General features: G+C 51.8%; 1 protein-coding gene across 3 annotated transcripts; it reads left to right on the plus strand.

Moving 5' to 3' along the window:
• The first annotated feature begins 4,098 nt into the window (after window positions 1-4,098).
• On the plus strand, window positions 4,099-15,532 carry LOC133349087 (claudin-4-like). Of its 3 annotated transcripts, XM_061562237.1 has the most exons (5): window positions 4,099-4,872; window positions 6,642-7,712; window positions 8,100-8,434; window positions 11,735-11,988; window positions 13,811-15,532. In XM_061562237.1, exons 3-5 carry the CDS (start codon window positions 8,249-8,251, stop codon window positions 14,133-14,135), a joined length of 765 nt encoding a protein of 254 aa, XP_061418221.1. In that variant the 5' UTR covers window positions 4,099-4,872; window positions 6,642-7,712; window positions 8,100-8,248; the 3' UTR covers window positions 14,136-15,532. The 3 variants fall into 3 exon arrangements, 2 of the variants coding, with proteins under 2 accessions (XP_061418221.1, XP_061418220.1); XR_009755887.1 differs by lacking the exons at window positions 4,099-4,872; window positions 6,642-7,712 and having other exon boundaries at window positions 7,862-8,434; window positions 11,735-12,736; window positions 13,811-13,874; XM_061562236.1 differs by lacking the exons at window positions 4,099-4,872; window positions 6,642-7,712 and having other exon boundaries at window positions 7,862-8,434.
• Window positions 15,533-21,906: the final 6,374 nt, after the last annotated feature.

Genomic DNA, 21,906 nt, shown 5'->3' on the forward strand with positions numbered 1-21,906 from the left:
CTGGATATAAGCACACCCAGAAGTAACACCGTTATAAACAACACGCAAGAACTGCCGAAGACTGAGGCCCGGGGCCCATAACGTGGCCAACCCTTGGACCGAGGAAGACGAGAAACAGAACGGAACACAAGCACAGTAGTGATGGCTTCAGCAACACGTGCTTATATTGCACCAGTGGGGGGAGAAGGCACATGGCATCTACACAAGCACAAGGGTGTGTTGCATATATTCAGTTTCTATCGCACGACAGCCATACAACGGTTTAGCACAAAGGCGTATTTTGCATTTTAACGCGTTTAATGCCACACCTCTCAAATCTGATGCCAGACCGGTCAACTTCAGTTTCCACTGCGTGTGTTCGTCGTGTAGGCGCTCGGTGGTTGTGAACAAATATGGCTGTGGGCGTGGGAATCATCGGTTTGGTAGCTAACAGTTCTCCAGTTTCTGAGATGCCTCATAATTATCAGGACTTGCCGGGGTGTGTGTGTGCGAGATTGATCTCGAGTGCATGCAGAGTTGAGCTGCAATGCGTCTGGACAAGTGAATGTGCCGCATGCCCAAAGCGAGCGAGCAGCTTGGCAGCGCGGCGTGCATCCCACGCCGAGTTCACACCAACAGCAGCAGCAGCAACAACAACACCAACAACAACACCAACAGCAGCAACATCAACAACAGCAGCAGCAACAACAACAGCAGCAGCAACAACAACAACACCAACACCAACAGCAGCAGCAACATCAACAACAACACCAACAACACCAACAGCAGCAGCAGCAACAACACCAACAACAACACCAACAGCAGCAACATCAACAACAACACCAACAGCAGCAGCAGCAACATCAACAACAACACCAACAACAAACAACACCAACAACACCAACAACATCAACAACAACACCAACAGCAGCAGCAGCAACATCAACAACAACACCAACAACAAACAACACCAACAACACCAACAGCAGCAGCAGTCCTCCTGGCGGTGAAGCATTTGGGAAGCGAGAGAGAATCTGCGTGTTGTTCTGAATAGCTACCACAGCGGGTGTCACTCTCCATTCAACTCACCACCACCTCCTCCCACGTGAGACGCATTCGATGGGTGACGCTGAGGTGTAGGCCGCGGTGCATGAGCACAAACAACAAGCCAACAAACTCAACGCGTCCGTAAAAAACACCGCAGCCTTAAAACATATATACACACATATATACACATATATAAAACAGGCGACGTTTCTGGCAATGGACCTTCTTCACAGCACCCTTCCACACTCTCACATCACTGCTATAGCCAACTTAGACGCATGGAAACTAATGGTGCGTTTGTATGTGGAGATAACAGAGCTGGCTTCTGCTTACCCTGTACTGTATGCACACTACAGAGGTGTGTATTGTGACTGACATGACGGGGTTTCTCGTCATTTACAGATGCCATTATTCTCAGTATTAGCCAAACGAATGGCCCCAAAGTGTGGACTGCACATAGACGGGTTTCAGAGGCAGCCGCCTTGATTGCGGTGAGCACTAGCGACCAGAGCGTGTTCGTCCACTGCTGCATCAATCACTGCTGCCCATTCGGTGACATTTACTCACATAAGGAGGCCCACAATTCAGTTTTGCTAACTGCTGGTAGTTTTTTTGCAGAATGCACAAAGGCCGAGTGTTTTACACAACTCGTATCCCTCGGCAAAACTGTGACAAAACCAAATTATTTACAGAACTTTGCCAACCCACTGCTGGTGGTTGTGCTCGCTTTGCCATGCTCAGCAGTGCGGGTCGCCCAGGGGACGGACCCGCTCCGATATCATTCGCCAGCGATGCTCCCCGTGGCTGGGAGCCCAGAGCAGTGCCGCTGACCACTGCGCCACCGCTCCACCTCGGCACAGGAACTGCCGATTACAGAAGCAACGTTGCAACTAAAGATTAAGGCGGCCTCAGCGTGTGGGCAGGAACACCGCCCACCAAATTATGCCGAACCAGCTCCGTGACACTGAATTCAGTTCCTGGAGCTCGTAGGACGTGCAGCGAAACGTCGGACATCTTATCAAACAACACGTGATAACCCGAAAACGCATCGGAGAGCGAGGCAGTATGGTAGTTTGCGATGTTCCAACGTTTTGAGATGCAATTTGCATTACTGACGCAATGTATACAATTGTAACAAATTAGTCGGTCTGCTATTAAGGGCCACGGCCCGAAACGTCGTTCATTATATATATTTTTATTTTCAATGACAGTGTTATTCGATTCTAGAGTATGGCAATGTTCAGGATATAAAAACAACACGTCCCTATGTCGACATCTGCTAGCGTCGTGAGGACGTGAGGAGTGGAGTGTTGCTATCGCAGCTGAAGACGACGGCGGGTTAAGATGTGGCCCGCTGCTATTGACCAAAGCACGGAGTGTTCGTTTAAACATTCACACTTTGGCACAACCGACAGAACTTACGCAGCGGCACTTAGAACCGACGATCTCTCGAACGAACTGTGGCACATCTAAAGACGCTTGATGTACCAGATGATGGACAGGTTGATATGGCTTCGAGTGCACTTCAGATACCAACCCTGCTGTCATTCCAGCAAGGGGCAACCACAACATGTCTTGTCCATCCACCCCGATCGTGTTTTGCATATTTGAACTTTACTAGAAGTACAAAAGGGATGTTATGAACCATGTGCTAAATGTGCAGCACGTAAATGATGCCACGTGTGTGCACAGACACACAAACACACCAACACACAAACACAGACACACAAACACACCAACACACTGCCGGATGAGAGACTCCCCACGCCGTGGCGGCCAATTGGGGGTTGTTTGACCATACTTCACCACGATGGTCACTGCGGGTTGGTGAAGGGGGGAGGGGTTGGTGTCTTTTCCGGTGTTCCAGGTCATTGTTTCCATTGTTTATGTTGTTAATTAGTCCACCACACACTAAATGGGTTCAGTATTAGGGTTTCTAAATGTGACAATTAAATTGTATCCCACTGTACTAAATCCCCATTCCGTTTGCCTCAGTCACGTAGTCACTTTAAGATGTTTTTGTTCATATTTTTGTTTGTTGCGGTTGCACCCGATTCAAGAGCCGAATGGCTCACAGGGCTATACCTAATAAATTAACTTGAACTCATTGTAAAGCATGTGCTGATGCCAGAGCCTTGTCCCCGACCTCCTGCCCGCGCTGCGTGGCAGGCGCCACGGGCAGCAGCTGTCTAGAGATGCGTACGCTAGTGACACACCGATATAAACCCAAATAAAATGTATCATCGGAGACGCGAGTCGGTGCTCCTCGAGCAGCAGTGCGAAGCAGGCGACGATGTCCCGATGCCCGAGTGTGCCACAAACACCCGCAGTGAGGTCACCGCGCGTGCGGCAGCAGCAGCAACAACAGCGACAGCAGCAGTAGCAGCATCAGCAACAACAGCAGCAGCAACAACAGCATCAGCAACAACAGCAGCAGTAGTAACAGCAGCAACGCAGCCGCTCAGCGATCATCTTAATCCGCCCTCACCTTCGCTTTATCGCCGCCGGGTTGCATCGTGTACGCCCAACGAATGCTTAGCGCCTGGCACTTTGTACTAAGAAACCTTTTGGTAAATATGGCTGCACGCAAAACTTGACGGTGTATAAACAACAAAACCTGGAGCCAAACTAATCGGCACTGTCTCTTCTTTAACACAACGCGATTCCAAAGTGTACAAGCGAACGTAACTTTCAGAGACGCAAGTTGGACCGCAGTAGCACGGACACGACAGCGTCCTCGTGAGCAGGCGACTTGCGAGCTGCTGTTCAAACTCGCGCCGCGACTCGAGTCGTCCCCCCCCCGCACACGTGGGGCCCACGGGGCCACGCCTCGCGCCCTCGGTGCCTCGCGCCCTCGGTGCCCCACGCTCGGCCATCTTAGGCAAGGTCACCCCAAACACTTTCCCGCCATTCACTCGAATGGGGTCGCAGGTTGATGACGTAATAACACAACTTACATAGCTATCAGGGATAAACTTCCCTACGGAATATGGCCGCCAACTAGTTGTTAGCTTAATGACGCACTGCAGTCGAGACGCTCTATTATTTAGACTCGAGGAATCCGACGAGCGAAGAAGCGCTTCGTTCACAGATGCCCAGTGCTGTAGTTCGTCGTCACTAACTGTGGCCTAAAGAAACTAATTACAGGTGACGTCTCGGGGAATGGATCATTTTCATAGCACATACAATGAAATATAAACGAAGTGTTTGCTGATATCTGCGTTGGTAGTGGTGCGCGTATAAAAACACTTAGTCCTCAAATTGAATAATAGACGTTTTGGGCAATACCCTCTTTCATATTATTTGGTTATTTCTGTAAAGTTACGTAGGTAGAAAATAAAAATGATAAAAATTTAAAATAATAAATGCAAAAAAACAATAAAGATAGTAAAATTAAACATTTTACTATTATTAAAATAAACCCTGTTTCATAGCACATCATCCATGCGTTTAGATTATTTGGATGCTATAAATTTCTACATGCTAAAATCGTAAACAGGCTGGGTGTTGCTCAGAGGTCGCAATCGGGTACCCGATACCCTACCCGATACCCGGCTACCCGTTTGCGACCTCTGGTGTTGCTGTACGGCAACAGCATGTGAAGCTTCGTGTTTAATATGATCAATATCGGCATCATGAGCCGTGATCAATATCGGCATCATGAGTCATGATCAATAGCATCATCATGATCCATGATCAATCCACTGTGGCCTGCCCTCATTCAACGGTGGGACAGCAAAACGACACCAACTCTCTCTCCTGCAGCCCGCTCGTCGTGGCGAGCACACCTCCACATTGGCCACGTGATGCCATCACACGCGACAATGTCGTGGGATCAATCGACTGGTAAATGAAGGCTTCCCTCCAAGTTGTCAACATCTCTCGCGATTCTGCAATCTAACCATCCAGCTCACACGTTGTACGGCTACATTTGCAAATGTGATTTACAACTTTCATCCTTTCCTGTGCATCGATATTTGAATGTTAGAGTCATTTATTAAGGGACTGTGTGTTATGTTGGTGTGGTCTGGGGCTGTTTTATTTGTGTTTTTGCTGCCTTGCTCAAGCTTTATAAATCGGTCTTATACAATATTTTCTTCATATTTAGTAACTTGCTTACATTTTTCTCTATGTTGCACCCCTATCGTTGTTTTGTTTGCTGATAGTGGACATCTGAAAAGGAGTTTCATTGCTCATCCTCCTGCAGTCAAAACATTCAGACAAAGATTCTGATTGTGACGCGTGCTGACACCACCACCACGTGACACCACCACCACCACGTGCTGACACCACCACCACCACGTGACACCACCACCACCACGTGACACCACCACCACCACGTGCTGACACCACCACCACCACCACGTGACACCACCACCACCACGTGACACCACCACCACCACGGGCTGACACCACCACCACCACGGGCTATGCGTTAATTGTGTGTTGACCGACCCTCTGTGTTGCATTGCATTACGTTTCGAAATTTTGCTCGGTTTTATTTGATTTAGTGTACTTTTTCTGTCTCCACTCGTTTTTTGTCGTTCTTATGTTCTGCTCTGTCTGTGTATCTCCGTTCCTCGTGTTTGTGTTTTGTCTCTCTTTGGAATTTTCACACTTAAATTATAACTTAGCAATGTTTGAAATACGTAATCAACCAGGCTATGCGTTAATTGTGTGTTGACCGACTCTGTGTGTTGCATTACATTACATTTCTATATTTTTCTAGGTTATTTAATTTAGTGTGTCTCTCGCCCGTTCCCCTAATTTTCAAGTTTGCGCACCTTACCACGCGTCGTCCTACTCATTGAAATGCTAATTTTCTCTAACCCCTCCCTCTCTCCGCCCCCGCCCCCTCTCTCTATTTAAGGCCTCGTCACAGAGACGTTCTCTCTCTGTGTGCCTATGTGTTACTCTCTCTCTATGTATCTTGGTGATATCTGTCTGTTTATATGTCTGTCTATAGTTTTCTGGTTAGATTTTTGTTGCTATTTCATTTATACCTGATGATGATTGCTTGTGTTGCAATCGAAACGTCGTATGCTATTATTTAATTTATTATTTTATCTTTATACGTGACTTTACCGATAGAACCAAAGAGCCAATGAGTAGTCGAGCCCAACATCACGACGAAGCCGGTCCGGCCTTTCTGCTGCTCCCTACTGGCACGAGCCAGTACTGCCGGCTATGAGGAGTGGCGATCATGGTCAACCATGCCACTACATATGGATGAAATACGCCTTACACATGTACATTATTATTGTAGCTATAGGAAGATTGTTGGCGACCTGGGTATAATTCCTAGGCACCATGCACGTCTTTGTAAGGAGTCAATTACTATCGGATTCGGAGCATCTCAGATGTCAATTCCGCTTAACGTTCATGCCAAGTGCTGCAGCGGTGTGTTTACGATCATCAACAAGGGATTCATCTTCTTTATAGATTGAAAACTAATTTATTTAAAGCTGCTATTTGTGATCAGTTTGTTGTCCTTCCCCCGCACCTCCGATTAGCAAGGTTCGCTACGTACGGTGGAACAGAAGTTCATCATACATACAGACAGCTTGTGTGTGTGTGTCTTGTTTAATCCGTGTGTTACACTTTCTGTTACTCAGGGTGATTCCCAAACATGCACCTCTCCGTGCTTCTCTGGGCACGTTTCAGCGGTTGCTCCACACGTGTCGTGAGTGTCCGTGTTGCTGATCCATAAGCCAGAGTCGGTGATACACAATGTGAAACAGGTAATATACAATGTGAAACAGGTAATATACAATGTGAAACAGGTAATACACAATGTGAAACAGGTAATATACAATGTGAAACAGGTAATATACAATGTGAAACTGGTAATATACAATGTGAAACAGGTAATATACAATGTGAAACAGGTAATATACAATGTGAAACAGGTAGTATACAATGTGAAACAGGTAATACACAATGTGAAACAGGTAATACACAATGTGAAACAGGTAATATACAATGTGAAACAGGTAATACACAATGTGAAACAGGTAATACACAATGTGAAACAGGTAATATACAATGTGAAACAGGTAATACACAATGTGAAACAGGTAATATACAATGTGAAACAGGTAATACACAATGTGAAACAGGTAATACACAATGTGAAACAGGTAATACACAATGTGAAACAGGTAATACACAATGTGAAACAGGCAATACACAATGTGAAACAGGCAATACACAATGTGAAACGAGCGATATTCTGGAGGCGCACATTGGTATGGTGATTTTCACGTACAAGTTCAGTTTGATTAATTGTATTTCGTAAATTATTAGGTGCCGCTGCTGCTGCATTGGCAGTGGTGCACAAGTACAAAGAACAAGAAGAGACTCAACACGTGCCGTGCCAATAACCTCACTGGCCTCCCGACGCGCTATTGATGAGGGCCATTGTCCCAAGCGTCACCTATTAATATACTATAAAAAAAACAATAGTTACATTTTCTTATTTTAAGTTATTGGTTTACCTTTCCTATACTTTACACTCCTATCGTGTGTTTGTATTGTTTGTTGTTTTAATGTTCTGACCTTCCCCGAATGGACATCTGTACAAAATCGCTTCATAGCTCATCGAATGACCTCAAGAGGTGCTCCCCAACAGCAGTCGTCCTGATAATCTCGACTAAGCGTAGTCAGCCAGACTCGTTGTTGTTAAGGTGAGTGGTGGGTGGGCAAGTGGTGTATGGGTTGTAATGATGAGGAATGCAGAGGGGGCATGGGTGGAGGAGGAGAGGTAGTCGTGTGGGTGCTGAAAGGAGGTTAGAAAAGAACGAGGTGGTGGGGGAGGGGGGGAGCTGGAAGGCGGTGGGTGCACGAGGGCACAAGAGGCAGGCGAAATGGGACGGCATTCTTTTTAGCACATTGATTATTTATTTCCCAAAGAACCCTATTCATCCCACAAATGCACGCTCAAAGACTTCAGCAGCGACCGCCGTCACCCGAGCGCGCGCACCCAGACTCATCGCCAACTGCTCAGATTAGAAGCGACTTGTTTTCTGCTCCTCGATATAATGCTTACATCAGTGCGTTCGGGTTTTTTGCAGCGAAACCCACGTGGCAGCAGCGGAACACCTTAAGCGCGCAACTTTTCTTTGACGATTATCCTCGAGTCAAAAAAAGGCTCGAAGCTGCGTGCATCCCATCCGTTCGGCTCCATGCGTTAGCGTCCGTATCCACATCCCAGCGCGCTTTCATGATGGGCTCAGCCACAGTGGAGGGGCTGGCTGTGGCCCTCTGTTCCATCGGCTGGCTCTGCGACATCATCGCTTGCGCCATTCCCATGTGGCGGGTCACTGCCTTCATCGGGAACAACATCGTGACAGCCCAGGGCATATGGGAGGGCCTCTGGATGAGCTGCGTGTTCCAAAGCACGGGCCAGGTACGTGAGGATTTGTGTATCTAAGGATGGAGTGTGGAGCGGTGGCGCTGCGGTTAGCTTGCTGCGCTCTGAACCCAGCAAACCAAGTTCGATTCCCGCTCATGGCCAACATCAGTGACGATTAGCTGAAGCGGTCCTGGGCTTCAGCTGGGTAGCCTCCACTGAGTACCCGGTGCGATGTGTAAATATCGCCACTAGGGAGACAAAGGTGGCCGGGCGTGGTCCTGGCCACCCACCCCATCGTGTGCCGCGTTGGCCTTCATAGGTGCTCGCTAACAACACTTGCCTCAGCAGTCTGTTATGGCTATACGGGGAATCTTTGTCTTTATTTCATGTAAGGATGGAGTATGGGATGTCATCTCAGTCTACGCCATAATACATGGATCTGTCCCGTGGCATCCTGTCTGCGAGCCTTCGACGCGTCACATGCTTTTAAAGTGCACCTAGCCTGACACAAGTGCTGCGGTGACATCAGTGCCACTTAGTGGCGAATGGCGGCTGTTGTTGTTGGTATGGGATGCATGAAGTGCATGATGGGGTCGTGTGAGAATGGGAGATGTTACTAACTGGCTCCAGACGAGAATGACAGAATGATGGCTCACATTGTTAAGAGTGCCGACCTGGGACTGCTACCATCCTCGGTTGGAATCCAAGCAAGATGTTTGTTAGCGAGTTGATGGTCTCAGGCCGGCCACCAAAAATATTCACTGCTCTGTCGCGGTTGAAACGCAATGCTGCAGCATCAGGGGGAACCCTGAAGGCAATTTGATAGTTAAAGCCAGAGCCTTTCTGCGTGTCCATTACTCCTAGTTATGTACCGAAATTAGATCTTTTCACCTTGTATACGTGCATCACGCAAAAATAATCAGGATTAAGAAAAACGTGAATAACGATCGGACGTTCGGCATCATCGGGCATGCGTGGTGGTGACAGAGTCAGGAGAAGGAATTTGATATTCTAAACTATTGAAAATAAAATTTATATCTGTGTATTTTGTCCAGCCATTGTGGCATCCTTCCCACATGTCGAAAGTAGTCCTGAGGGAATTGCCAAACACCAGCACTAAAAATATAAAACTATTAAAACCATTTTTTTATTTTACCAGGGAAGGTCCACTGAGCTTTATAGTTGTTTTTTTCAGAAGCGACGTGGCCACAAATGATAGCTAAACAAAGTTGCGTATCATGTAGATATTCATAGCAGCAGCCAAATACTCTAAACGCATGTTGTTGATTCTAAATGTGGAGGGAAAACCCAGAGGACCCGAAGAAAAATCCACGCGACCATGGAGCGAACATGCAAACTCCTGTATACTAGGCGAGGTAGTTAACATATTGCCACCGTGGCACCCCCAAAGAGGGGAGACCCCCCAAAAATATTAAACAGTCCTGGTCCCCTATCAAACTTAATTGCATCCCTGGTCGTGGGAGATTGTGTGCAGATATATTTTTAAATATATTTTTATCCTGCAACAAATGACCATTGTTGGAAGGTGAGTTTACTGACCGCCAAGTTTCCAAGTCATCGTTATCGGTGGTGAATTTTATTTAAGCCAGTTCCTGTTTTCTATCCGCTTTTCACTCTTCGGTTAAATCGGACATTGACATTTGTTTTAGTACTTTACAGTTTACCTCTCTTTATTAATACAATTCATATGTTTACAAACTCTTTGGTTCTTTCGGTAAAGTCACGTAGGTAGAAACAATAATAATAGATCACGACGTTTCGATCGCAACACAAGCAACCGTCATCAGGTGTGAAGCAAACACAGCAGGATGACTGCTGACGTAGGAGAAAGAGCTGCTGCTGCAACGAGAGTTTATCTCGGATGTTGGTGGGCCCAACCCAAGGGTACGTGGGCGGAGCTAGAGAAGGAATGTGTTTTCGTTCATCTTGATTTGAAGCTGTAAATGTGAGAGATTCGCATGCCAATGTCAGAGAGCCGGGAAACAGGAACAAAAAAACCCCTAAGAGAAAGAGGTACACATGATGAGAGGGAGACACAGAGAGAGAGAGAGACACACACACACATAGTTGGAAATAACAGCTGACATAGGCAGGTAGGATGGAAACATCACAGTCAGTTAAGGCTTTACCTGGTTAATAACGTCAACAACCTTCCGATTGCGAGCCGCTCGCTCTCTAGCGCTGAGTAGCCACCTGGGTGTCGATGAGGTGCCGTACTCTGGCTCGCCAGGAGAAGGCAGTAGAGAAAGTGGATTAATCGCCATCTGTTTCCATCTGTACGGGGGATAGAGTGGTGCCCCCCTCGCACAAAGGCGTGGGGTTTCTCCGGGTGCTCCGGTTTCTTCTCACACGTTGTGTAATAAACACACCTCGTCGTTGATGAGCTGAAAACATCTTTAAAATAAAAGGTCTACGAGGCAGCGGCAAGGCCCTCCTGTAACTTGCTGACCCACCCATCGTGTAGATCTGTGAGAAAGAGTTTCATAGCTCAGCGGATTCCTCCTCCAACCTAAGTAAAGATTCCGATCCTCAAAAGAAAGAGTCCCACGACTCAGCGGGGCTGACGGCGCTTTGGACGGCAGATTTGTGCCAGAAAGGCGCCACGTTTATTTCAGTAAACATTAAATTAACTAACTAATTAACTTTACTGGTTCTCCTGAACGTAAACCCTCTAAAATGTCACGTGCACGACGACACTGTGGGGAGGTGGGGCGGGAGACCAAAAACGACGATGGAGCGTGGAGGGGTGGTGGAGCGGTGGTGGACGGGTGGTGGAGGGGTGGTGGAGGGGTGGCGGCGGCATTGGTGAGATGGTGTCGTGCAGTTTGAATAAAAGTGAAACCGAGCCATAGGGCATATATTTATTTATTTGTTTCAGGGGCGCCTCGCCTGATGCCTGCTGTATATTTGGAGTTTGCATATTCTGCTCGTGGCCGCGTGGATTTTTCTCCGGGTCCTCCGGTTTTCCCTTCCACATTTAGCATAATGCGTTTCGAGTATTGGCTGCTTTAAAATTCCGAGTTATAAACCACTTTGTTGAGATTTAATTTGTGGTCAGGTCGCTTCTAAAACAAACTAATAGCTCAGTGGGCTTTGCCTGGTACAATAAAATATAGTTTAGTTTATTTGTATTTTTGTTTGTTTACCTTTCCCATGCGTTCCACTGCTCTCGTGTTTTTGTGTTGTTTGTTGTAACGTTCTGGCCCCGTACCCCGACTGGACAGATGTGAAAAAGAGCTTCATAGCCCATCGGATTCCTCCAGCATTCACATGCTCATTGTGACTCCGAGATGACAATTCCCAGCGCGCCGCCGTGCCGCCGCCGTGCCGCAGGTGCAGTGCAAGGTGTACGACTCGGTGCTGGCGCTGGGCCCGCAGCTGCAGGCGGCGCGCTCGCTCTCCGTGCTGTCGGCGCTGCTGGCGCTGCTGGCGCTGCCGCTGGCTCTGGCGGGCGCGCCCTGCACGGGCTGCGCGCGCGGCCACGCGCGCTCCAAGGCGCGCGTCTCGGCGCTGGCGGGGAGCCTGGCCGCGCTGGCGGGCGCCCTGCAGCTCGCTCCGCCCAGCTGGACGGCGCACGCGGTCATCAGGTGTCTCGCACTGCGATGAGCCAGAGTCAGGAGCAGAAGTTTATAATAATAATACTTTCATTTTATATCGCGTCATTCATGCTAATCGCATCCCACAACGCTGTACCTTCATCTAATCTAATCTATCTATTCTATATATAAAAGTCAAAAGTTGTGTATGGGTTTGTGTGTGGGGTTGTGTGTGGCCGCGCGCTTGGCTCTCCAACGGTTTAAGTAAAACAAATTGCCACTTACCACGCCGTAAGCCCCGCGGTGAGCAAGCGCTATTCCTTTTTCACATCCGTCAACTTTAAATTAGTTTAATTAGCTATTTTGTGCTATTTTGTGCGCTTTCATTCTATTTATTTATTTATTACGCGTGCACGACCATACCAACTCACGCGCCTTTGGTGAAGAGGACGGCCCATGCCAAGTCGCATGCCTTCGGTGGGAGTGAGGGGGACATTTTCTTTCGCGTTAAAAATCCTATAAAAAGACATTAAACTCTCAGGTAAATTCTTCACTGTCTCATGTCCCTCCCACCCCGATGCGCGCAGTTATTACTACTATACAGTCGCTAGATGCTACCACTCACTATAGGCCGTAGATATTATTGCAGAGCGGCCGGGGACATCATGCCTGGGGTAGGGGGGGGTCAGGGGTAGTTGCCCAGCCCCAGCCTGCCAAGGTGCCACCTCGGCCGGCTGGACAATCTATGAGAGGTCGGAGGCTCTGCACGGGACTAGGCCTCACCACGCCACTCTGTCAGGTGAGTACTTTGTGCTATCGAGTCGATAATTACTGCTATAGAGTCAGCATGTACTACTGTAGTGATAGCAGGTACCACCACAGTCGGTACGCACTGCTGTTAGATTTTTATGAGTAGTTTTGAAATATGGTTAAGACCCGGGCAATGCTGGGTACTTCCCGCTAGTTATATATAAGAACCAAATCCCAAATACAGCCACTACCAAGCAAATTAAAACCATTTAAGAAATTGCACCAACACAAAATGCAGAAACAGCAAAAAAGAAATCGCAATGAAGAAATGAGTCCATGAAGTCTACACATCCCAGAGCACAATCTCAACTTCCCAACCAAGCCATCAAACTTCACGGGAAGGGCGGTGGTTGAGTGCCAAAAAGTTGCAACTCATTTATATCAATCGGTCCAACGGACAAAAAGTGACTACTGATTTTCAGTGTATGCCTAGATGAATAAAAAGGCGTTTAGTTGCGATTTTAATAATTACATGATGCAGTTGATTTGTCGGATGTGGAGTAGGAGGGTAAAGCCCATTGAGCTAAGAAGTTACTTTTTGTTTCAAGAGCGACTCTGTCAGAAACCTGGAACAGGACGAGGAGTGCGTGAGCTATGACGCTCTTTTATCACAGATGTCCAGTTAAGGGTCGCGCGGGGTCAGCGGGTTACATCAACAAACAATACGAACAGCAATAGAAGAGCAAGATAGAGAAAAGGTCAGACAGTCTATAAAACTAAATATGTAAATACAGATTAAGGAAGTATAAAGTACAAATTGCACAAGCACATGGATTCCTGCCGATTTGTTAACAGCAAATACTCGGCTTCAGTGGGGCAAGGCAGCAAAACAACAACAACAGTCACAGACCACACCAAGACAACACCGTCACCCCCTCTCTTCTCTTTTAACAATCGCTGAAAGGTGTTCGATGTATGTCTGTACGGATGTTGAACTTCTTTGACACCTTACGTAGCCAACTGCGCTGATCAGAGACGCATGCCTGCAATTTCACCATTCCCGCGGCCGTGTCGGCAGACGCGCGTCGCGTAACCGTGCCGACGTGGCCGCGTGTCGCGCCAGGGACTTCCACGACCCGACGATTCCGGCGTCGCTCAAGAGGGAGTTGGGGCCGTGCGTGTACGCGGCGTGGCTGGGCGCCGGCCTCCTGCTCCTGGGCGGCTCCCTGCTGTGCGGCGGCGCGTGCGGGGCCCACGCGGAGAGCGCGACGGGGGGCGGCGCGTGGCGCGACCCTTCGCCTGCCTGGGACCCTTCGCCTGCCTGGGATCCTTCGCCTGCCTGGGACCGTCGTCCCCCGCAGCAGCAGCCGCCGCTTGCGGCGCCGCACGCGCACCGCCACGTCCCCACGGGCGCCGCTCGCAACTACCTGAAGCGCAACTACGTGTGAACGCGCGTTGGCGCCCCTGGGGGTGCTGGTCTTATTGTTACGTCTTACTCTAAACTTCTAAAGTCTTTGTGGTTCGAGGGTGATGTCTCATTGGAACCGAAATGAGCGACTTGGTTAGCGGACCTGTCAGGTTAACATCAGAATCTGAATCTTCATTTAGACTTTAGCAGGAATCCGATGAGCTACAAAGATCCGTTTCACAGGTGTCCAGGGCGGGTCAGCAAGTTACAGCAGCAAACAATACAAACACGATAGGAGTGCAACGTAGAGGTAGAGGTAAGCGAGTCGACCAACATCAGTTGGTTGGCCTTAGACTTTCACAATACCTAATGAACTAAGATAAACGCATGTATAAGAATGCGTGGAGTTGTCCAACTTTAGATATGAGAGAGTCGCCCAGAAAGTAATACCCCGCATTAAAAAAAATATTCCCACTGGAAAACGTTCAAACATTTGGTGCTGTAAGATTGAACTATCCCGATCCTTTTCCGCAAATAGCCCCGCAACAATTAGTCATCAAAATGGCATGGCTTCGTGATGTGCGTCGCAAACAAAGCGAGCGGCAATTGAGTTCATATTCTTTGGGTCTTTCGGTAAGGTCACGTAGATAGGTTCAAAGAAAATAACAAAATAACAAAAAACTGCCACGCTTGCGTTGCGATCGAAACGTCGTAGTTTTTTGTTTTTTTGTCATTTTCTTTGAACCTATCTACGTGACTTTACCGAAAGACCCAAAGAATACGAATTCCTGCAGTCACGAAAGCTTTAAGTCAAGATGCAATTGAGTTGTTGACCGTGGAGATCAAGTCAGTGGGCAACATTCACAAAGAGGCTAAACACCGTCTACGGAGACGATACCGGGGCACAGCAGAAGCCATGTTGGTCACTGCTGGGTAAAACGGGGAAAGACATCAGCAGAAGGTCAAGGAACAGCTGATCTCTCGACACTGTGCTGCTGGCTGATGACACGAGGTTGCGCTTGTAACCAATACATCCGATGGGTTCAATTTTCTTCAACTTATTTTGGCCAAGAAAAAACACAGTGGGGCATTACTTTCTGGGCGACCCACGTGGTTACAGAAATAACAGATCCCTACTCAACATAGGGTGCAAGCCATATGCCCCCCCCCCCCACCTTAACACCTGTAAAACATTCAGAAAGTTATTGTGAAGACAACACATCGGGATGTAAAAGTGCCAAGGCGACACTGCTAACGAGCTCACACGCGACCTGGTTGCTGCACTACACACCGCCACTGGGTCGCAGCCTCTGCCAGCCGAGCAGCCGCTCGCTTCCTCAACGGGTCACCGCCCAGCCCCGTAGGGACCTGGAGGGGGCATCTACCCCCCCCCCATGCCCCCTGCTGACAGTTCAGCAGGTGGCATCTACCCCCCCATGCCCCCTGCTGAAAGTTCAGCAGGGGGCATCTACCCCCCCCCCATGCCCCCTGCTGACAGTTCAGCAGGGGGCATCTACCCCCCCATGCCCCCTGCTGAAAGTTCAGCAGGGGGCATCTACCCCCCCATGCCCCCTGCTGAAAGTTCAGCAGGGGGCATCTACCCCCCCCCCCCCATGCCCCCTGCTGACAGTTCAGCAGGGGGCATCTACCCCCCCCCATGCCCCCTGCTGACAGTTCAGCAGGGGGCATCTACCCCCCCCCACCATGCCCCCTGCTGACAGTTCAGCAGGGGGCATCTACCCCCCCATGCCCCCTGCTGACAGTTCAGCAGGGGGCATCTACCCCCCCCCCCCATGCCCCCTGCTGACAGTTCAGCAGGGGGCATCTACCCCCCCCCATGCCCCCTGCTGACAGTTCAGCAGGGGGCATCTACCCCCCCCCATGCCCCCTGCTGACAGTTCAGCCCACGTCAACCATAGCCAGGGATCGGCAACCCGCATCTCTGGAGCCACATACGGCTCTTTTAGGAATTCTTTGTGACCTTATTCACGTGCATTGCGGCTCTTGAAATACTGTAACATTTTTTTTTACCAAATTCGAAATAAATGGCTCTTCTTGTTATTTTGGTTGCCAACCCCTGACCATAATAACCGTCACCACAGCCACCACAGGCATATCATGATGTGCCCTAACCACCGCACGTGATAAGATACATTTTCAGGATTCAGGGCCACTATTTGAATCAAGAATCGTTTAGATTCCCAATTGTATTGTCTGGAAATTGTGTTTTTCCCCATTAGCCTAAAACGTTACATTTACATATAATTTACATTTCTAGTACAGCACTGTATAACATATTAAACGTTCTATCCGTGTACATATGATCTGATGAATTTATCATGAGAAAATATTATTTGAATATACGAATCATCACGCACATCATGTAGCACCATAACCATTGCCACTTTCACGACATCCACTACTATCAGCATCACTACCAGCACCATCAGCACCACAACCATCACTAACTGCAACACCATCACCACCATGCCCATCATCACCACAGCTTCCAGTAGATGTAGAGAGCCTCTACGGGGTTGGGTTCGGTCCTGAGCTCTGGGCAGTGTGTGTGGAATCAAGGGGCTTCGCGGGGCGAGATGTTATCTTCCTCGCCTGATAGACAGGATGTCGTGAGTTGTGTGTTTGGAATTTCGTGTTCTCTCTCTCCCCGTGGTCGCGTGGATTATTCTCCGGGTTTTCCCTCCACATTGAGAAATGATGCACGTTAAAAGTAAATGGCTGCTAAAATGTCCACGTGATAAGCCCACTTCGTTGAGCTATAATTTGTGGCCAGGTCGCTTCTGAAAAATAGCTATGTAGCTCAGTGGGCCTTACCCGGTAAAATAAAAAAATGGTTTATAATTTTAGTTTTAAATTCACAAATCTCAATAAGAACGACACGGACCTGGTTGACCTCTCACACACTACCCTGATACACATTGGCTCGGGATCGACAGGGAATGTCGTGAAGTCAAATCGCTTTCCTGCTCAAATGAGTACTGAGGCGGTGCCCTTCTCCCGTTGACAGCCCTGAGCCACAGGTGCAAACTCCGCATTTCTGTGACACGGATTAGACTATCAATAGGATAACCATTATTTACTTCCAGACAAAGTGGTACTAACTTTATCAACCCCGGGAGAATGATGGACGAGGTCAACCCGCAACCAGTGATTTGAACTCGTAACTTCCCAATGGCGCGTTACTCACTCTGCCGCGGAGCCACCTGGCACTAACGTTACAAACACTGAAATGTTGCCTTAACTGCCTTGAAAGTGTTTTGTTAGTATTACTTGCTATTATGAGTTGGGTTTCTGTTAGTGTTTGCTTACATTTTTCATATAAAGTTACAATATACTAACAATTGCGTGTGTTGAGCCTTCTGTGAACTCGGTCGTGGCCTGGTAGTGGAATGCAACTGGTGGCCCCGGCTCTTTCGTATCAACCTGTCCCACAAAACACCGAGACGGGCCGAGGCCACGCGGACAGGATCGCACGCTCTGGCTTGGGGAGTCGAACTCGGCCACAGAAGGCAGATTGATAAACAGCTGTCACGCTTCTTGCTCTCTAGAAAAGAGAAGTCACCTGTTGCGTGTCTTAGGATTGAGTTTTGGATTTAAAACGTTGATTTTTCAAAGGACAATTTCGGTGGCGAGATGTTAGCTACCTCGCCTGGTAAACAGGAGATAATCGGGTTTGATCCCGAGTGTAACGCCTGTTGTATATTTAGATTTTGCATGTTCTCCCCGTGGTCGCCTAGATTTGTATCCGGGTCTTCTGGTTTTTCCCTCCACATTTATAATCAACATCATACGTCTCGAGTATTCGGCTGCTATAATTTCCACATGATAAGCCACCTCATTGGGCTATCATTCGTGGCCAGGTCGCTTCTGAAAGAGAACTATATAGCTCAGTGGGCCCTGCCTGCTAAAATATAAATAATGTTTAGTTTAGTAGTAGCAACTCCAAATATATGAGTAATAACTCCAAATATACAGGCGTCAGGAACGAACCCACGACCTCCTACATACCAGGCGAGGTAGTTAACATCTCGCCACCGTGGCGCCCACTTCTTTTCTATTTGATTCCTGAGGCCACGGCTAACATCCGTGGCCAGCGTGGAAGAAGGAGGACACAGCCTCTCTAGAGCGAGCATCTTTTAGAGGGGGGCTCTTCCATCAGCAGTGGCGTGAGAAATAAATTACAAGGCTGTGCGCATACCGTCACTCTCGCTTTAAAAGATTATCGGCTGAGCAATGGGATCCTAAGACCTTGGGGCTGGGCTCTGCCACACAGAAAGACGCTCATTGCCAGCGTGGCTCACTCAGCACTCTTAATTAGGGTCTAGATTACAATCTTAGGAACACGGGGTGATGGCAGGGGAGGGAGGACAGGCGAAGGGAGATCACAAGAATACAATCCTTTCATGATGTACACTGCTGTGGCTATTGCACGACTCCCATAGAGCTTAGAGTTTATTTATTTATTAAAAACGCGCCGAGAGTCAGATGGGGTGGGGGGTCGACGAGTGGTGGCGCAGTGGTTAGTGCACCGTGGTATAAATAATCCTCCCACTTCAGTTTGATTTCCGGCCAGGCTAACATCAGTGGCGAGTGATTCCCGAACTAGTCCTGGCCAACCCTCCTCCGCACTCCTCCTCCGTCTTTCACCCACCCCCACTGACCAACATGGTGAAGTATGGTCAATCAAAGCACCACAGCGTGGGGAGGGCTTCATGCATCCATCAGTGGATTTAAACAAACAACATCCGGCAGGAGCGGGGCTGACTGCTGCTGTGACTCTGCCTGTCGAAACGGTTCGAGAATGTCGCTTGTGCTGAACCATTTCTGCTGAAACGATTCAGCCCCAGAAGGCAGTGGGACGGATGGAGTTGTAAGTGATGTACGTTCATTGTTGCTTCTCTAGTTTATTTGGTGACTGGAAGTCTCCCATCCCGGTCTCTCATCCCGGTCTATACGCATGTATGTTGAACTTCTTTCGCACCGTACGTAGCTAACTGTTCTAATCGGAGGTGCGCGGGGGGAGGGACAACAAATTAAACACGTCTCCCGCCCCCCACGTCTCCCTCCCCCCACGTCTCCCTCCCCCCCACGTCTCCCTCCCCCCACGTCTCCCTCCCCCCCACGTCTCCCTCCCCCCACGTCTCCCGCCCCCCACGTCTCCCAGTCCCCACGTCTCCCTCCCCCCACGTCTCCCTCCCCCCACGTCTCCCTCCCCCCCACGTCTCCCTCCCCCCCACGTCTCCCTCCCCCCCACGTCTCCCTCCCCCCCACGTCTCCCTCCCCCCCACGTCTCCCTCCCCCCCACGTCTCCCGCCCCCCACGTCTCCCGCCCCCCACGTCTCCCAGTCCCCACGTCTCCCTCCCCCCCACGTCTCCCTCCCCCCCACGTCTCCCTCCCCCCACGTCTCCCTCCCCCCACGTCTCCCTCCCCCCCACGTCTCCCTCCCCCCCACGTCCTCCCTCCCCCCACGTCTCCCGCCCCCCCACGTCTCCCAGTCCCCACGTCTCCCTCCCCCCCACGTCTCCCTCCCCCCCCACGTCTCCCGCCCCCCACGTCTCCCTCCCCCCACGTCTCCCTCCCCCCCACGTCTCCCTCCCCCCCACGTCTCCCTCCCCCCCACGTCTCCCTCCCCCCACGTCTCCCTCCCCCCACGTCTCCCTCCCCCCCACGTCTCCCTCCCCCCCACGTCTCCCTCCCCCCCACGTCTCCCGCCCCCCCACGTCTCCCGCCCCCCACGTCTCCCGCCCCCCACGTCTCCCTCCCCCCCACGTCTCCCTCCCCCCCATGTCTCCCTCCCCCCACGTCTCCTTCCCCCCACGTCTCCCAGTCCCCACGTCTCCCTCCCCCCACGTCTCCCTCCCCCCCACGTCTCCCGCCCCCCACGTCTCCCAGTCCCCACGTCTCCCTCCCCCCCACGTCTCCCTCCCCCCCACGTCTCCCTCCCCCCCACGTCTCCCTCCCCCCCACGTCTCCCTCCCCCCCACGTCTCCCTCCCCCCCACGTCTCCCTCCCCCCCACGTCTCCCTCCCCCCACGTCTCCCGCCCCCCACGTCTCCCGCCCCCACGTCTCCCAGTCCCCCACGTCTCCCTCCCCCCCACGTCTCCCTCCCCCCACGTCTCCCTCCCCCCACGTCTCCCTCCCCCCCACGTCTCCCTCCCCCCCACGTCTCCCTCCCCCCCACGTCTCCCGCCCCCCCACGTCTCCCAGTCCCCACGTCTCCCTCCCCCCCACGTCTCCCTCCCCCCCACGTCTCCCGCCCCCCACGTCTCCCTCCCCCCACGTCTCCCTCCCCCCCACGTCTCCCTCCCCCCCACGTCTCCCTCCCCCCCACGTCTCCCTCCCCCCACGTCTCCCTCCCCCCACGTCTCCCTCCCCCCCACGTCTCCCTCCCCCCCACGTCTCCCTCCCCCCCACGTCTCCCGCCCCCCCACGTCTCCCGCCCCCCACGTCTCCCGCCCCCCACGTCTCCCTCCCCCCCACGTCTCCCTCCCCCCCACGTCTCCCTCCCCCCACGTCTCCCTCCCCCCACGTCTCCCAGTCCCCACGTCTCCCTCCCCCCACGTCTCCCTCCCCCCCACGTCTCCCGCCCCCCACGTCTCCCAGTCCCCACGTCTCCCTCCCCCCCACGTCTCCCTCCCCCCCACGTCTCCCTCCCCCCCACGTCTCCCTCCCCCCACGTCTCCCAGTCCCCACGTCTCCCTCCCCCCACGTCTCCCTCCCCCCCACGTCTCCCTCCCCCCCACGTCTCCCGCCCCCCACGTCTCCCAGTCCCCACGTCTCCCTCCCCCCACGTCTCCCGCCCCCCACGTCTCCCAGTCCCCACGTCTCCCTCCCCCCACGTCCCTCCCCCACGTCTCCCTCCCCCCACGTCTCCCTCCCCCCCACGTCTCCTCCCCCCACGTCTCCCTCCCCCCCACGTCTCCCTCCCCCCCACGTCTCCCGCCCCCCCACGTCTCCCGCCCCCCACGTCTCCCAGTCCCCACGTCTCCCTCCCCCCCACGTCTCCCGCCCCCCACGTCTCCCAGTCCCCACGTCTCCCTCCCCCCACGTCTCCCTCCCCCCCACGTCTCCCTCCCCCCACGTCTCCCTCCCCCCCACGTCTCCCTCCCCCCACGTCTCCCTCCCCCCACGTCTCCCTCCCCCCCACGTCTCCCAGTCCCCACGTCTCCCTCCCCCCCACGTCTCCCTCCCCCCCACGTCTCCCTCCCCCCCACGTCTCCCTCCTGATCGCCCACCCAGTCTCCACGTCTCCCTCCCCCCACGTCTCCCTCCCCCCACGTCTCCCTCCCCCCACGTCTCCCAGTCTCCACGTCTCCCTCCTGATCTCCCACCCCAGTCTCCACGTCTCCCTCCCCCCACGTCTCCCTCCCCCCACGTATCCCTCCCCCCACGTCTCCCAGTCTCCACGTCTCCCAGTCTCCCAGTCCCCACGTCTCCCTCCCCCCACGTCTCCCAGTCTCCACGTCTCCCTCCCCCCACGTCTCCCTCCCCCCACGTCTCCCAGTCCCCACGTCTCCCTCCCCCCACGTCTCCCAGTCCCCACGTCTCCCTCCCCCCACGTCTCCCTCCCCCCACGTCTCCCAGTCTCCACGTCTCCCAGTCCCCACGTCTCCCGCCCGGCGCTGCTGAGCACCATGTCTCCCTCCCCCCACGTCTCCCTCCCCCCCCGTCTCCCAGTCCCCACGTCTCCCTCCCCCCCACGTCTCCCTCCTGATCTCCCACCCCAGTCTCCACGTCTCCCTCCCCCCCACGTCTCCCAGTCCCCACGTCTCCCTCCCCCCCACGTCT

The sequence above is a fragment of the Lethenteron reissneri genome, chromosome 29 (assembly GCF_015708825.2).
Source record: "Lethenteron reissneri isolate LAM-NWPU_2019-01 chromosome 29, ASM1570882v1, whole genome shotgun sequence".
Taxonomy (NCBI): Eukaryota; Metazoa; Chordata; class Hyperoartia; order Petromyzontiformes; family Petromyzontidae; genus Lethenteron; species Lethenteron reissneri.